A 17,833-nucleotide genomic window follows, 5' to 3' on the forward strand; every position below is an offset into this window, starting at 1 on the left:
GCATACATACAAATGTAAGTAGGTATGTGCGTAAATATGCATACATACATAAATATGTACATATATATGCAAATTAAGCTTCTGCATGTGAGTATGTATGTTGCACATATTTTATAGACTGCTTGCTATTTTTGCGCGGAAATGCATGTATGCATGTGTGTTTGTAGTACAAACTTTGTACCTGTGTGTGAATGTTTGTAAATAAATATCTGTTTTTAATGCCCTGAACACAGTACAAACTTATTAACTAACGGATACTTTACAATCTACAATCTCTTGCTCGCTTATTTCTCTCTCTTCTTCACTCAAGCTCTTCTTCTTTCGAGAGCTAAACACGTTGGCAAATGCAGTCTTGCATATTTGCACTGCTGTACATCAACTTGATAGGATAAGATCTCTAGCAGGTGAACTAGTTTGTATAGTTTGAATATTAAAGTTGTTCCATATATTGATATGGTCGGTAAAGTGTAATTAATAGAATCTTATTATATTATTGTAGTCTAAAATCTTAAATATAGATGAAACAGCTCACTAATATACAAAGTATCGGCACTTACTGTTACCTGCCTCTGATTGTATATATGTACATAATCAATTGAGCTAAAAAACTTAATTCATGGCCAATTAAATAAGTATTAACAAGCACACGGCTCATTTTGCCGGCATTTAATGAACACTTGCCGAGCGGATTCCAGTCGATGCAGCAGCGAAGAGCAATCGAACAATTAATTAAACTGTCAATTAAGTTGATAGCTTTTAAAAATACACTTTTTGGCGCCAAACAGTATGTACACACGACTACAAATTCTGCTCGTCTCTCGATAACAAAAAGGCGCGCATTTTTTTGTAGGAGCACAAACATGTTTTTTATTTTTATTTTTTTTTTTAATTTTTTTTTTTAATGAAATAATAAAAAATAATAAAATAATAGTGAAATAAATAAAAGTGTATGTTATTAAAGTATGAACTGCATTTATAACATGTTCGTTTTGTGGCGGATTTATGAAAATGAAGTTAGGTTTCAACACTGACCAGTGGTCAGTGGTTTCAAATCATCGCCAAAAAATAATGTGGAGACACCCTGAATGGAAATCAAATATGGTCGGCCGATAGCATACAATTAAAAGGATTCAAAGATGATCTTAATTTATTGGTACATATGCCGCTGCTGCGACTGATTAGCTCATAGAAATATATTGTATTCTGAATCCGCTTTTAAACAACCGCGTTGTGGTGGACAACAGTGTGTACACATCAGTTGGCAGCATGGCTCGCCAGATTTATCGATATGCGCAATTTATGAATATCAATGTAAAGCGCTTTTGTGCCCTGATCGACAATAAGAGAATAATATATTTGTTGAATGCAAATAAGACATATATATAGATATATAAATCAAGTGAGAAATATGTGTGATTCGGTCGCTGCCCCCGATCAGCGCAACGTTGAGATCAAGGCGCGCATACCCGGCGGTCCGCGTGAGTTCGAACGCCGGCTGGCTATTGCGCGCCAGCTAACGAGCTCAGATGGCGAGCTGATTATCCAACGTGACGTCTTCTTTAATTCACCAAAGGGTGGCCGGTTAAAGTTGCGCTATTTACAGCCGCCTGCACGCTCACAGTTGGTCTACTACGACAGACCCGACGTAGCCGGCCCAAAGCTCTCCAGATACAACAAAATCGATGTGGACGAACCGGCCGTGCTGGAGAAAATGCTCGGCCAGTCTAATGGTGCGTTGGGCGTGCTGGCCAAACGTCGCCTGCTCTTCCTGCACGAGCAAACGCGCATTCACATGGACGATGTGCAGGATCTGGGCCATTTCATGGAATTCGAGGTGTGCCTCCGACCTGAGCAGACCCTGCAACAGGGCCAGGATATTGCCGAGCAGCTGAGCCGCACATTTGGCATTACCGCCGAAGATTTGATGACGGGCTCCTATTTCGATGCCCTGAACAAAGGCGGAGATTCATGAACTCTGCCTTTTATTATCTTTAGTCTTTTGATCCTTCGGGATTTTCTAAACATTCTAAGATATAACAAATATTTCGCTAAAAGATTATAAGTTACATAACCCAAGTTACGCTATCACAGCCGCATTATTATCGAATTATTCAAATAGATAAAACGAATATTCAACCAAAAGGTAAATATATATATTGTTAATGTAAATATCATATTGTACATATATATATAAATATACATATGTATATAATAGATAAGTACAGTTGAACCTTTGAGGTTTGTTCAACGAAAACTTGTAGCCTTTATATTTATCCGATTCCAAATGATATTTCCCATACGATATATAGCAGAACTTTAATAATTTACAATTTGGCAATAAACAATAATAATTTACAAATTGGCAAAAAACAGAATTGGATAAATCGAATGGGAATTCAAATAAAACTTATTTACAATTTGAATGCTGACTTAGATAAATATATATATATAAATAAATATATACATATGTTTTGCTTTAAGGCATTTCCCAGAAGTAACACGAACTTAAAGCTGTATATAAATGCATTTGTTGTTAAAACAACAAGGACAATACGAGAAGAAAAATGGAAGGAAATACTGTTTCCCGATTTGGAACACAAGCAGTGGAGGGAATTATTAGATACTCAATTAAGATTAACTTATTAGCTATAAGGACTCGGAGCTTAGAGCTAATCCAGCTGCCCATTTACAATGGCTCAAACAGCTTTCGTTTAGTTGTTGTTGTTGTTCTCTTTTCCAAATTGAGCGACAAGAAATTCGTACATTTTTGTGGTTCTAGCTAATTTTGGTTTGGCTGTTAACAAATAGTTTGTTCACTGAATATAGTAGGCTGGGGGGGCGCTAGATGGCGTGGCAGGTTGCTGAGGGCGTGGCACGTGTGTGTGTTAACTTAACAGTAGGAACCAATAAGGCTAATGGACATGCTCTCCGATATGGGATCGGGCGCAGAAATCGGCTTCCAATACAACCAATTGTAGTTGACTGCGAAGAGAAAGAAAGAGCCAGGCAGTGTGTGCGTGAGATATAAATAGAAAGAGAGAGAGAGAGAGAGAGAGAGAGAGAGAGTTATAGATAAGGCCGACGATACATACGCACAAAGGATTGACTGAGACGCATGGAGAGCGTACGACAGCGCTGGCGACATTCGCTGGTCGGACGCAGGATGATGAAGCGTGTGCCCACCGCCTGATGCACATAGACATTGGGGCATTCCGTATCGGGCAGCGTATACGCTGGCGCCTGTGCCGTGTCAATGGCCACATACCGTTCCAGTGCCACACTCATGCTGGGCAATCGAAGCGGCCGTGCGAAAATGGGACGCAGCAGACGGGCGGGCAGCATACGATTGCAGCGCCACAAATTGTGAGCGGTTGACAAATGGACAAAATTATCATGATGATGGCGATGCTGCTGATGCTGCTGATGCTGCCGCTGCTCCTGCTGATGATCGTCTTCATTATCACTGGGATCATCGTGATCATTGTGAGCGGCGCTGCTCGCATTGAACTGGCCAAAGAGATCCTCCAGATTGTGCACGCCCTGATTAGTGGAGTGAACGCGATACGCATCCCGCTGGAAGATCTTCAGGTTCTTTGCATAGATCTGGTAGAAGTCAGACAGATCGAAGGTATGCTGATTGCTGCGAAATGTATATGGCATGTGCTCCATGGGTCTGCGGCAATGTTGCATCAGCGTCAGCTGCTTGTACTGCGACAGAGGCCCCGAATCCGGCTGGCTGCGATTGCCCGGATTCTGATTGATATCGGCATACAGCTGGGCGCATTCATCACTCTCCATCCAAACGCTGTCGACGTTCGCACAGGGGCTGCAGCTGAGATCCTCGACCTGAAAGAACGGATTGCCCATTAGGCAAGACTCGTCGTACAGTTCGGTTAGCCGCGGAAATCGTTGGATTAGCGGCATTGTCATTCGACGCCACATTCGCATGCCGGGATAGACCAGTGATTGGACCATCCGTCCGTTGTGGCCGCCATGCGATGAGGTCGTCTCGTATCGATACGCCACGACACAAAGCGATATCAAGGTCAGATAGAAGAGCCAACAGAGGATTTTGCGCCGACGGTCGAGAAAATGATGGAGCACCTCCAGCCGCAGGTATGCCACGAGGGGCGTGGATGTATTGTAAAGGGCCTGGGAGCTGCGCTGCTGGAAATACTGAAAAATCACATAGTTATCGAAACTGAGCGGACGGACGCCATAGTTGACATCGGCAAGGCGGCGTAGCTGGCGCACTGCGCTAGTATATCGCTGCAGTAGCTGTTGCCGACTCAGCTGCACAAAGTTAAAGTCCAAATCAATATCGAAGTCTTCCATGTTGTGGCTATTCTTTAGTTGTTGTTATTGCAGCTGCTGCGACGCGGACGTCGCTTCCTTATGTTGACGGCAAAAAAAGTTGACCTATTGAGTATGTGTGTATGTAGTGTGTCTTTCTTTTCTAATGACTTCACTTGTTTCGCTTAAATTTTTATGATACATATATATTTATATTTCTGTTTTTTTTTTTTGTTGGTCAGATAAATATTTTATGAGCAGTCTTTTATTTATGTTTTTTCTGCTCTTGTTGTTGTTCTTGCTTCTTGTTAGTTTATCTTGGCTTGGTAGTTTTTCTAGTATTTGGCGGTTTTCAAGTTTGGCCACTCTTTTAGCGTGTTTCCACATTGATCGACACAGTAATAAATAAGCAATTCTTAATAATAAAAAAAATAAATGCCTGCTTATATTCATTATGGTTAGTGTTATATTGTAGCAGTTAAACTTTATTTCATTTTAGTTTGTCATTTTTAATACATTAACTACATTTTAAAATGATTGATAAATTTAAAAAAAAAAAGTACATTTGAAACTATGAAATTTTGAATATTTTTTTATTTATCAAAATGTGTGTGTGTGTTTTTTTTTTTTTTTAATGTAGCCCCATTATTTGTTAGTAATTCATGTTTTTATTCTTCTTTCGAAGAAAATTGTCGTAAAAATGCCATTTTGAAGTCGATGCAAATTAAATTTTTCGTTTTCCGAAACTTTGGTCACACTTATTTGTGATATTTATGTTATTTAAATCTGGTCATACGGCCTCAGTTGTTTGATAATCGCGTAGCAGTGCGGAGCCGTTGCAAATGTAATTGACGCAGTTTTTGCCAACTTTTTTTTTATATTATTCTTATTGTGAGCTTATTTGTTGTTGTTTTTAAGCAATCATTTTCGGTATGCAAAAAGTTTATAAAAAGTGACACAAGAGTCGTGCACTCTTACAACAATTGTGTATGCCTTGTGTGTGTGCATGCAATTGTGTGTACATATATGAGTGGGCAACTCCACAAGTGTGTGCGTGAAATCAAAATAAAACCACAGCAGCGCAGCGAACACTGTCGCACCCTGATGGAAATATTTTATAGAATTTCTAATTGAAATGACATGAAATATATGAATTGAAAGGCATCAAGTGCTAGAGTGTGCGTGAAATAATGTGAATGAAGTTATATTACGTAAGAAAATGTCTAAATGTTGACTGCATTCTTGGTCAAAGCGAAGTCTTCATGTTGATGATTTCATTGACGATGACGAAGACTACGCGGCCAACGCACACACATACTCACGGCAATAAATATGCTTGCGCACACACATGTATGTATTTGTGCCTGTATGTGTGCTATTTGCTGTGCTCCAAATGAATATCCTCCACTTCAACTGCTGGAGTCAAAGAACGAAGTGAGCCATAAATTCTATGGCGGGGTGGCAACACTTGAAAAGCTGACGATCAAACGTCAAACTGATTACAGTTAGCTCGTGAACAGAAGTCGCAGCAGTAGCGCCCCCTATCGCAGCCGTGTGTACAAGGAGTTGCAGATCCAATTGGTGTGCTCTGTTATGTGTGTGTATTTATGTATGCATGCATGTTTGCGTAGCTGTGTTTATCTCTGCTTTTGGGCTAGTGTGTGAGGAACTTGTACGCCCACATTATGTAGCGCAGATGTTGTTGCCGCTGCCTGATCGCCCGCCCGGCTGCCAGCCTACTGGCGAATGGTTGCGGTGGGCGAGCGACTGAGCGAGGCCAAAAACCAAGATATATACATTTATATATATATATGTGTGTGTGTTGACTTATGTTGTGGGCGCCCAAATTCAGCTCTTTGCTCTTTTTTATATGCAAATTATTGCATCTGATCCCACTCCATCCAGCTGTTTATATTTAGATATCAAACCATCTGCATAGCTACCCTCTTTTTTGTTTTCAATTAAATGCATGATTAACACAACTCTCAAGTCTCCAATCTCCAGTGTCAAGTTTTGCAAGGCGATCGATTATTCATTCGTGCCCGGAAGACGTCAGCGCAGTCGCGCTGCATGACTCAAGTTGTCTCCGAAACGAAAGGCATAAGCGTGCGTTAAGGCAAACATACATACATATATATGTATGTACATATATGCAGTCCATAGTTAAGCATATTTGCTGTAGAGGGAGTTCTCTCGCACAATAAAATGAGGCGTCTTTGTCCTGTCCAGAGGGCGCCTTCTTTGTTTACGTTTTGGTATAAGCTGTGCCAAGAGCACAAGAACAGTAATTAACGCCCGTATCTAGCGGCCGCCATTACCCTTTCTATCTCTCGCTCGCTCTCTCGCTCTCACTGTCAGTTTATTGCAATTTTACTGTATTTCCAGCTGTGTGAAACGTGCAATTATTGGCATTTTCATTCTCATTTCTCATTTGGCCCTTATTCAAGAATACCTTGGTTTAGCAGGCATGTGTTTTTTCTCGTATGTAAGGGAGCGTTTATGTGTGTGTGTGTGTGGTGCGTGCGTATTTTGTTTGTTTGTTTTGTTACACACATACGGGGTAGCAGCAGCAGCAGCAGCAGCCAAAAGCGTAGAGGATGAGTCATATCCAATTTGATTTTCGATTCGTTCGTTTCGTTTGAATCGACGCTGATTGTACAGCGAAGACAACAACAACAACAACAACAACAACAACAACAACAACAAGAGTGAGAAATATATTGAAAGATGAGGCAAAACGGGGCTAGGCAAGGTAACGGCGAAATTGAGCAAATGTTTGCTGTCGCTGCCCTTACGAAAGCTGTCCGAACATAAACACGAACACACTCGTACACAAACATACATATGTATGTATATGAATATACATATATATTAATAAATAATCTATTTTTGACAAATAAAAAAAAACACGCTCGCATAACTTGTTTTACAGCGTATTAGGATTGTCATTCTTATAAGAATTAGTAGTTCCAAAACGAACTAGCTAAACTTGTTGCGGTTGCTTGAAATCGAATCCAATTGGTTCACGAATTGATTCCTTAACCCCAGCCATCAGCTATAGAATTGACTGACTGATGAGTAATGTTTTGTATCCAAAGCTTTCTGTATATGGATAGATGTATTTAGCAACTCCCATTCATGTAGTCTCCATTGAATCCATTGCAGCCGCTGCACCTGAAACTTTCGCACACCCTCCAACAGCTAGAGCGAAAGAGAGCTAGAAGATACACGGCTAGAGAGAGAAAGAGAGCAAAAGACAACAACAGGAAACGCACACCGCAAGAAGACTCAAACAACAAAACTCATGATGCAACAGCAGGAGAAGCTGTTGCTGGTGGCGCTGTGCATTATGGCCAGCACGCTTACAACACTGGCGCTCGGAGAACAAACGCTGGCAGCAGCAGCGGCGCAGCAATCGCCGGCTAAGCTAGAGCAGAATCCGTGCGTGAACAAGGGCACGTGCCACGCGTGTATTCAGACACAGAACTGTGGATGGTGCATGAAGCCAGATTATGGAGATCGGTCGCGTTGCTTTTTGCATACACCGAAGGCGGATATCTGTCCGGAGGAGTACATTTGGAATCCCGATACATCCGAGCGCATCTTGATCAACAAGGATCTGACATTGGCCAGCGGTGGTGCCGCTTGGGCGGGCGGTCAATATGCTTCGGGTGTTGGCTACGAGAGCAGCGCCCATGGCCAGAGCTCGGCATCGGGTTCGTATAGTGCCTCCAGTTCCAGTTCCAGCTACGGTTCCAGCTCCAGCTCCGGCTCCAGCTCCGGCTATAGTGCCAGCTCCAGCTCAGGCGGCTACGGCGCAGCAGTCAGTGGTGCAGCAGCAGCTGGTGAAATTGTGCAGATAAAGCCACAACGCGTTAGCCTCAAGCTCCGCATTAGTAAGTGATCGATGAATGAATTGCTTCAAATGTAACAATAACACTTTAAATTTCTCTTGTAGATGAGGTTCACAATCTGGATGTTAGCTATTCACAGGCCGTCGACTATCCCGTTGATCTCTACTATTTGATGGATCTGTCCAAGTCTATGGAGGACGACAAAGAGAAACTCTCGGCCTTGGGCGATAAACTGTCCGAGACAATGAAACGCATTACATCCAACTTCCGCTTGGGCTTCGGCTCATTTGTGGACAAGGTGCTGATGCCCTATGTATCCACCATACCCAAGAAGTGAGTATTAGGCCAGTTCATAATCTTTATCAGTCAATAATGAATAAAAGCTAGATAAGCAGTTAAGGTAGGATTATGACTGTTATAGAATTTCTGGCGAAACGAACGAATGAGACGTCCACTGAAACCATTTTTGATGATTTAATTAGATAAGTTCGATTAGTCACGATTTACCAGAAATTGCATATTGTTTAAATCAATATTTAGTATATATACATGATGAATAGAGTTATATTTATGTATTAGTGTACGATACGTTAATGAGCAGCTTTACTTGATCAAAATTTCAAAATTGATTAATTTGGAAACTGAAAAATCTCATGATTTCTAACAAAATTCACTTCCATCATTGGCTTACTCAAATTTAGTTGCAATTGAAATAATGTTTATTATATTTTGTATACTCCAGCAGAAGTATAGAGAGTAGAAAGTATTTGTCTATATGGGAGAGAAAGAGAGAGATCCCACCCTAGTTCTAGCAGGGTTTACTAAGAAATAAGGTTTATTTAAGCAGCATTTAAATATCTTACGATTTTATGGTCCAGTCCCTGGCTATATTTATATACTTTATGTGTATTACTATAACCCTCGCTCTATCTCCCTCTCTGTTGACTTTAAACAGGATTTACTAAGAACTTCACTTCAGGAACAAAGTTTTTCTAGTAATATTATCCGAGCTTATAACTCTCATAGCAAATGGCCTAGCTAAGATATTAGGCTTATATATATCTTCTATATTTATATATAGTATTAGTCTAGTTTAAGGCTAAGATATAAATCTCTTGTATATATCTTTAGATAAATCTATAGATTGAACATCCATTAGCTCTGCTGGGGTATTCTGAGACATTTCGGTTCTACCGGAAATAACAGCGCTCATTATTAGTATTATTTGATACTTGTAAATTGTTTTTCAATGACTAATTCAAAACAAATCAAATTTTTATTTTTATGCCAAACCAAAAAAAAAAAAAAAAAAAAAACCAAAACTAACGCCAAAAACAAACCAAATAATCAATGATTTACTGATTAAACAACAACACCATCAATCAACGACAACTGCTCGATAACATCTATATATATATATATATATATGTACATATATTGATATTCCCATATATATCCTATATAGACTCGAGCATCCATGCGATAACTGCAAGGCGCCGTATGGTTACCGCAATCACATGCCACTGAGCAATAACACCGAAAGCTTCTCTGTAAGAGCCTTGAAAATCTTATGAATAATACTTTTTATACATACATTCACCATGCACCCACTACACACTCATGCACACATACATACATGCATATATATATATATATACTGCATTATATATAATACTCTATAACATATAACATATAATACCTGCTCTCCATTTTCCACTGTTGCCTAACTCTATATATCGTATCGTATCGTATCGTATCGTCGTATTGTATGGTATTGCCGTATTGTATGTTTAGCTCTAGTACATACATATTTATTCATATACATATATATCTATATATCTATAAACCTAAGCCTTACCTGGTACTACATATCTGTATAATTCTATGTTCTATGTTTCTGTGTAAGTTGTAAGCTCAAAATGCAAGAAAAGGCCAAATTGTTTGGTGGCGCAACCAACTTAACACACGTTGTAATTACATTGACCAGTGTTGCCATATCGTTGCATTTTTGCCTTTTGCTGCTTGCTTTGGGATTCCAGTCACAATTGAATGTGATCTACATCTATTGCACTCTGCTATATATGTTCTATATGAATCGAAACTGTGTTACAGTACATATTTAATTTAAATTATTTGATTTGATTTTATTTTATTACATTTATTTTTTGTCTTTTGCGTTTCTTTATTATACTCATCAACAAATTTGCTCATCACACTCTCTTCTTTCTCTCTCTTTCTTTCTCTTAATATATATAAATATTTATTCTTTATGTCTATATATGTGTTTGAAAAATTGTGAAAAAACGGTTGCTTGTTGCTTCACACTAAAAAAAAAACAAAACAAACAAAAATCAAAAACAAAATTCGTATACAAAATTTAGCCTGGAGGAGCCATGTCCCAAATGCGATGCTCCCTATGGCTATCGTAACATCATGGGCTTGAGCATGGACACATATAGATTCTCTGTAAGTTGTCAACTGCCCAAACAAAAAAAAAAAAAAAAAAAAAAAAAAAACAATTTTAGAAGCAGAAAATTTCCTTCTAATCCAATTAGAGACCTGTCCAAACTCGTTTAGCAGCTAACCCCAACGAATTTGTTTTATTATTATTACTATTATTATGATTATTGTTTTTTGGATTTATTTATTCTAATATCTGGTATTTGGTGTCTTGTTTTGGTTTATGATTATCCTAAATTCTTTGAATGCTATTGCACGTTCCTTCGTCTTTCATAACTCACATCCTTAATTTAACCTCTTTGCCTGCTGCATGAGAACACTTTGTTGATAAGTCTCTATCAATGCGTATGTCCCTGGCACACTCTTGTCTTGTCGATATGATTATGTCTAAATATACATATGTATGGCATATATACATATACATATATGCAGGCATGCTTATATGCTAGCTAATCTTATCGCAAAACGTTGGAATTTCATTTACTTTTTTCAAGATTGAGAACTAAAATTATATTTATAGCGTAGCGAAGCGTTGTTTCCAGTCGAAAGCCAAGAACTAATTTAAAATTGATGTATTCCGTCATTTGAAACAAGATATGAATGAAATCGATATGAATGAAATCGATAACTTTTATAAATTACCAAGCTAATGCCATACAACAGGAAACAATTGCTAACCTACTTATAATTAAAAATTGATCAACTAATTGGATTTAAATATAGTTTAGCTAAAATCGATAAATTATCGATATGCGATCGAGTTCGCTTGAAATGCTTGCTTGCCTATATACAATATTGGCAATCATTGCTGAAAATTAAATCGCAACTCAATCGAAAGAAAGTTCTTTGTAATCGTTATCGAAAATATCGCTTCGCTATCGACTAACCCAGCTGAGGAGTGTGCCAACATCTAACACCAGCTTAACCACTGCACCACAGCAATTGCATCTAAATATCAATTTTATTATTTGTTTATTAATTTATCACTTTTCTATCTCTCTCTATATATATTCCTATATATATGTATATATATCTGAACACACCTACAGAACGAGGTGAAGGAGGCGGCTGTCTCTGGAAATTTGGATGCACCTGAAGGTGGCTTCGATGCCATAATGCAGGCGATTGCCTGCCGACAGCAGATCGGTTGGCGCGAAAAGGCGCGTCGTTTGCTAGTGTTCTCAACGGACGCGGGCTTCCATTATGCCGGCGATGGCAAATTGGGCGGCGTGATTACCCCGAACGATGGCGAATGCCATTTGAATGCACAGGGCATGTACACGCATTCGATAATACAGGATTATCCGAGCATATCGCAGATCAACCAGAAGGTCAAACAGAATGCGATCAACATTATCTTTGCCGTCACACAGAATCAGTATGCCGTCTATCAGAAGCTGTCCGCTCACATTGAGGGCTCGTCCAGCGCCATTTTGTCCAATGATTCGTCCAATGTGGTGGATCTGGTGCGCGAGGAGTATGGCGTAAGTGATCGATTGAAATATCGTGGGAAATATCGATTATTCATTGGCTTTTGGTGATTGCAGAAAATCTCATCGACGGTGGAGATGAAGGACAATGCCACTGGAGATGTTAAGGTCACGTATTTGTCTAGTTGCCTGACCAATGGACCCCAGATCAAGACGAACAAGTGCAGCGGTCTTAAGGTCGGCGACAAGGTCACCTTTACGGCTCAAATAACGGTGACCAAGTGTCCAACTGATCCACGTCACTGGAATCAGGTGTGTATAAGCAAACAGAAAGCCAGAGGATTGGGTAGAGAGAGGGAGAGAGAGAGTGAGAGAGAGAGTGAGACACAGAGTGGAGAGAGAGAGGGAGAGAGAGAGAGGGAGAGAGAGAGAGGGAGAGAGAGAGAGAGAGAGAGAGAGAGAGAGAGAGAGAGAGAGAGAGAGAGAGGAGAGAGAGAGAGAGAGAGAGAGAGAGAGGGAGGGAGGGAGGGAGGGAGGGAGGGAGGGAGGGAGGGAGATAGCCAAGTCTTCGGATAATGTTACTCAGAATTGTCATTAACTATATCTTTGATCTTGGTAGGCCATTCAAATCTATCCGGTGGGAATTAACGAAAGCATGATCATTGATCTGGAGATGCTGTGCTCCTGTCCCTGCGAGCATGCCGGCTCCACTGGCTACGAGCTGCACTCGCAGAAGTGTCACAACCACGGCACCTATATGTGTGGCATCTGTGAGTGCGACGAGCAGCATTTTGGTAACACCTGCGAGTGCTCCACGTCCGATATGCATTTGAATAATGGCAATGATAATATGTGCCGGCCGAGCAACGATACGAGCGTGGCCGAATGCAACGGTCGTGGCAGCTGTGTGTGCGGCGCCTGCGAATGCCACAAGCGCACCAATCCCGACGAGATCATCTCGGGCAAGTATTGCGAGTGCGAGAACTTCAGCTGTGAGCGACGCAAGAATTTATTGTGCTCGGGCCCCGATCACGGCACCTGCGAGTGCAATCGCTGTGTGTGCAAGCCCGGCTGGACGGGCAACAGCTGCGACTGCCAGACATCGAAGGACACGTGCATGCCACCAGGCGGCGGTGAGATCTGCTCGGGCCACGGCACCTGCGAGTGCGGCGTCTGCAAATGCAAAACAATGGACGAGGGCCGCTACTCGGGTAAATATTGCGACAAGTGCCCCACATGCTCGGGCCGTTGTCACGACCTGAAGGACTGCGTCCAGTGCCAAATGTATCAGACGGGTCAGCTGAAGAACGGCGATGATTGCGCCAAGAACTGCACCACATTCACGGCCATTAGCGTTGATACGGTCAAGATCGACGAGCACAAGGACGAGCAGCTGTGCGTGTTCTTCGACGAGGATGATTGCAAGTTTACGTTCAAATACAGTGAGGTGGGTGAGCTGGTCGTCTATGCCCAGCAGGAGAAGGAATGCCCGCCCAAGGTCTTTATGCTGGGCATTGTCTTGGGCGTCATCGCCGCCATTGTTCTCGTTGGCTTGGCCATATTGCTGCTCTGGAAGCTGCTGACCACCATACACGATCGTCGCGAATTCGCACGCTTCGAGAAGGAGCGCATGAATGCCAAATGGGATACGGTAAGACAACGATTGATATTAACGGTCAGAGAAGGGATTATATAATTGATTTTGTTTTTTGCTTCCCCAGGGCGAGAATCCTATCTACAAGCAGGCCACATCCACCTTCAAGAATCCCATCTATGCGGGCAAATAATTTGCAATGCGAATGTGCCCATTGTTTTCATTAGTGAAATTTGCCATTCTAAACACTGACTGTCCACTATTATTTACCGTTTGCTAACCCAACTGAATCAATCAGCCAGCCAATCGCTCCAGTCAATTGAAGCAGCTTCCTTTTTCTCTTCTCTTTTACATCAAATGGTGCGCGTGCCACATGCAACAAGAAACAACAACAAGAAAACAAAATGCTTGAACAAAAGTCAAACTGCCATTGAAACGCGTTCTTAACTAAGTCAAATTTATATAGATATATATATATATAAATATATATACTATATATGTATGTATACACACACACACATATGTGTTGCTTCCATTTGAAAAGCAAACGAATTGTGCCTTGCAATATATACGATATATATTTTAGATTCTTTTATATACATGTACAAGAAAAACAAAATCAACAAGAAAATGTTAATGACAAAAGCTTCCATTTGTAAACCGCCAAAACTAACAAGCAGAATAACAACAACAACAACAATGAACGCACAAACAACCAAAATCAATGCAACAATCAAACAACCAGCAAAAAAAAAAAAAAAAAAAAAAAAACCGATCTAAAAACAACAAAATTACTTAAGAACACCAAAGTGTGCCTCTCTAACTTTCAACTAACCAACGAATCGATCATTTGTAATATATATATATATATATATATATATACATCAGATATATATAATTATGTACATCAACTATGTGCTGCCCACAAAGACAACAACAACAACAATGTCATCGAGCTGCGATTGTGTGTAGCACATTTGATATTATAAATCTACATATTAATTCATTATTTCTTGAAATTTCGTAACTTAAGTATTCGGTTTTTCTTATTGGATCGGATTAATGTCCATTTATTTATTAGCTAAACGATCCAAAAAGCAACAATAACTGAATTTAATATGCCAATTTAAAGGAGTAGACGAAGCAGAAGAAGAGGAAAAAACTAAACTAAACAAAAAACTGATTTTGTTAACTTTATGGACTTGCGCCTATTTTTTTTGTTTGCCGTCAATTATTTCGTGTTTTCTTTTTTAATGTGTATGTTTATTATTATTATTATGTATTTTTTTTAAATATAAATATTATGTTTATTTTAAATCTAACTTTACAATTAATATTTAAGCATATTAACATTTAAGCTTTTAAGTGACAACCGAAAAGATACAAGAACAAAAAAATTGTGCCTGAATTTGATTAATGATTTTCGTGGCTTTTCCAATTTTTTTGATCAATAATAGTATATTAATGCTACCCTAATAAAAAACATAAACAAAAACATAAAAAAAAAAAACAAACATATTTTTGCGATTTGTACTGATTACTGATTAACAATAAAACGAAATGTATTTTGAGTGTAATAAAAAAAGAAACAAACAAAAAACCTAAATAATTGTTTATAAACAAAATGTGGAGACACTGGCAATTTTAATGAAGCATATAAACATACATATAATACAAATTGTTTGATGCTAATTTTAGTGAAATAAACGAAAATAAAAAAATGATACAAATTTATATGGAGTCTTAATTCTAATAAGAGAGAGAGAGAGAGAGAGAGAGAGAGAGAGTGAAAGAAAGAGACAGAGAGATATCAATAAGAGCGAGAAGCATCATCAGTTGCAGTTATGAAGTAGGAGGAGAATAGAGTGATAAGGGCAAAACAGTGTATAATATGATATTTGATCTTCAAGTACATTCAATCCAAAGTATAGATTAAAGCAACCCAACTCTCTATAGGTTAGAGCCATTCATACAACGATTTCATGAGGCCTGCTCAAGCCGAAGCATTTAATATAACTAGGAATAGCATTCAAGGAATAGTACGGAACCAAATTGAAAGAATCTGTGGGAATTTATGCAGATGTATGACATATTTGATGTTTAAAGAATATCTTATAAGTATTCAAAAAGTATGCTATGTCGGAAAGATCGGCTTTGGTTGATTTCGGCTTTTGGCAGCTGAAATCAGTGACACAGTCTTTTAACTTTTAGCACTGATGAGAGAATATCAAACAGCTGCGATAGAGAAACAAATATTTTTCAAACTTAATGTGGTCAAAAGCTTTTATTGTCCGTATGTGGAGGAAACTTGTTCTCCTCAAGAGCAACTGACTAAAGGCGCCCCACAGATACAACCCTTCCCACAGTATGAAATTGCAGCGAAAGAGGAAAACACATGGTTTATGGCAGGATAGGTAGGGTTCTTTATGTATGTGTATTAAGTGCATGAGAATGTATTAAGAGATCAAATAAGTACCAAAGGATAATAATCAAACAACGCAAAATACAATAAACAAACAACGCAAAATACAAATAAAGAAGTAAAAAGAACTTAGAATATGTATGAGTTGTGTGTGAGGTTCAAAGAGGACAGAAATTTTTCTGACGGTTGCTGACACTCCGCTTTAGAATGATCCTCACTCGTCCTTCCAGTGGAGACTGAAATCCCTCGTCGAATTGAAGCGGCGCCTCTAGGGGAAGGGCATGTCCTCGTCATTTGCCAATGGTGAGACCCTTGCCTTATTACGGTCACTGAACGAGGGCGACGAGTGATGAGAGATAGCCATGTTAATGCTTAATGCTACTCGAGATCATCGGAGTGGATAAACTTCGCGTTCTGGTTAGCTCCATGACTTTCGAAATTTGCTTTATTATTGGACAACCAAATAATTTTGCTTTTTTCCGAAATAAAACAGAAATATTACTTTTTCCCGAAAAAAAACTTAAATTTGGAAAAATGCTCGATATGTGTTGAGCTCTGTATTCAGTTTGAAAGTGAAGAGAAATAGTTCCAGCTCCCAGTCACAACACTGCCTCGATTCCAAAGCCTACTCAGGAAAAATTAATTCAAACTCCCAAGATTGAGAATGAATTGTATAACCAGTTATCTGAGCTTACGTTTACCCAGAATCAACATCCTACATAGCCGAACGTAACTAAGAAAGCAATTATTGGGGTTATCGGCTGTCAGTAATATATTAGCCTAAAAGCTAATCTAAGAACAAAGGATCATAAGATAACGTTTTTATACCTTGAACCCATTAAGAATGGGACTTGGGAAATAGTTTCGTGAAAAGTATGTAACAGGCAGAAGAAATCATCGCAAACCCCATAAAGTATATATATTCTTGATCAGGACGACGAGCTGAGTCTATATGGTCCTGTCCGTCTGCCTGTCCGTCTGTCTGTATGAAGTCATCAGATATAAGAGTTAGAGACTTGATTTTATAAAATGTGCGTATATACAGCGCGGATATCGACTTTATCTTAAAAAATCGATAATTAATTCCGTTATGTTGTTATCGATTATAAATATTATCGAATATAAGTTATTTTATTATATTTCCTACACATTAAAAGTTAGAGCTTCTAAATTTTATATGTAGATTTATATGTATTTTCTAGAATTTCGATTTTGTTGTAATTTACCCCCACCAATACTAAAGAAATTATTAAACTAGCCTGTCCCCTTCTCTCTCTTCACCAATCACTCCCCTCCCTATACCTACCCCTCCCTCGCCTTTCCCATCTCTTACCCATTCCCTCAGGCTCCCTTCCATTCTGACCCTCTTCTTTCCTCTACTACTATATCCTATCCTTCTCTTATCCGATCCCCAACCCTCAAGGACAGTGAACCCTTAAGATCATTGAACCCCTCAAGGTCATTGGCCCCACAAGGTCATGGGCCCCTCAAGGTCACTGGTCCCTCAAGGTCATTGACCCCTCAAGGTCAATGGCCCCTTAAGGTTCAGGCTATCTCCTAGTCTCGATTAGAGAGTCTTCTTACTTGTTTATATTTATTTAGGTTACACCGGCATATGAGACTAATATTTTCTATGTAATGAACTAGAAAGACATCACTTGGAAATATCCATTGGAGTCTCGTCCTTCACTGTTTTACATTCATCTCCGTTGTCCAATCGTTCACGTTCTTTTTTCGATACATAAGCAGTAAATGGAACTACCTAACCTTGGTCTTGTAC

At 39.4% G+C, this 17,833-nt stretch overlaps 3 protein-coding genes across 5 annotated transcripts; 2 read left to right on the forward strand and 1 right to left on the reverse strand.

Annotated features, from left to right (window-relative positions):
• The first annotated feature begins 1,281 nt into the window (after positions 1-1,281).
• On the forward strand, positions 1,282-2,359 carry LOC6583668. Its single transcript, XM_032732038.2, has one exon. It carries the CDS (start codon positions 1,364-1,366, stop codon positions 1,970-1,972), a length of 609 nt encoding a protein of 202 aa, XP_032587929.1. The 5' UTR covers positions 1,282-1,363; the 3' UTR covers positions 1,973-2,359.
• On the reverse strand, positions 2,298-4,561 carry LOC6583669. The gene is made up of 2 exons (XM_002009300.4): positions 3,093-4,561; positions 2,298-2,982 (listed from the first exon to the last, which is right to left on the reverse strand). The coding sequence occupies exons 1-2, from the start codon at positions 4,333-4,335 to the stop codon at positions 2,891-2,893; spliced, it is 1,335 nt and encodes a 444-aa protein (XP_002009336.1). The 5' UTR covers positions 4,336-4,561; the 3' UTR covers positions 2,298-2,890.
• Positions 4,562-5,054: 493 nt separating this feature from the next.
• Positions 5,055-15,141, forward strand: LOC6583670 (integrin beta-PS). 3 transcript variants are annotated; one of them, XM_032732031.2, is made up of 8 exons: positions 5,055-5,137; positions 7,459-8,189; positions 8,252-8,480; positions 9,613-9,697; positions 11,657-12,091; positions 12,155-12,349; positions 12,657-13,688; positions 13,759-15,141. In XM_032732031.2, exons 2-8 carry the CDS (start codon positions 7,598-7,600, stop codon positions 13,822-13,824), a joined length of 2,634 nt encoding a protein of 877 aa, XP_032587922.1. In that variant the 5' UTR covers positions 5,055-5,137; positions 7,459-7,597; the 3' UTR covers positions 13,825-15,141. The 3 variants fall into 3 exon arrangements, with proteins under 3 accessions (XP_032587922.1, XP_043867663.1, XP_015016894.1); XM_044011728.1 differs by lacking the exon at positions 5,055-5,137 and adding an exon at positions 5,207-5,223; XM_015161408.3 differs by lacking the exons at positions 5,055-5,137; positions 9,613-9,697 and adding an exon at positions 10,529-10,613.
• The last annotated feature ends 2,692 nt before the right edge of the window (positions 15,142-17,833 follow it).

This window comes from Drosophila mojavensis, unplaced genomic scaffold (genome assembly GCF_018153725.1).
Source record: "Drosophila mojavensis isolate 15081-1352.22 unplaced genomic scaffold, ASM1815372v1 contig_136, whole genome shotgun sequence".
Taxonomy (NCBI): Eukaryota; Metazoa; Arthropoda; class Insecta; order Diptera; family Drosophilidae; genus Drosophila; species Drosophila mojavensis.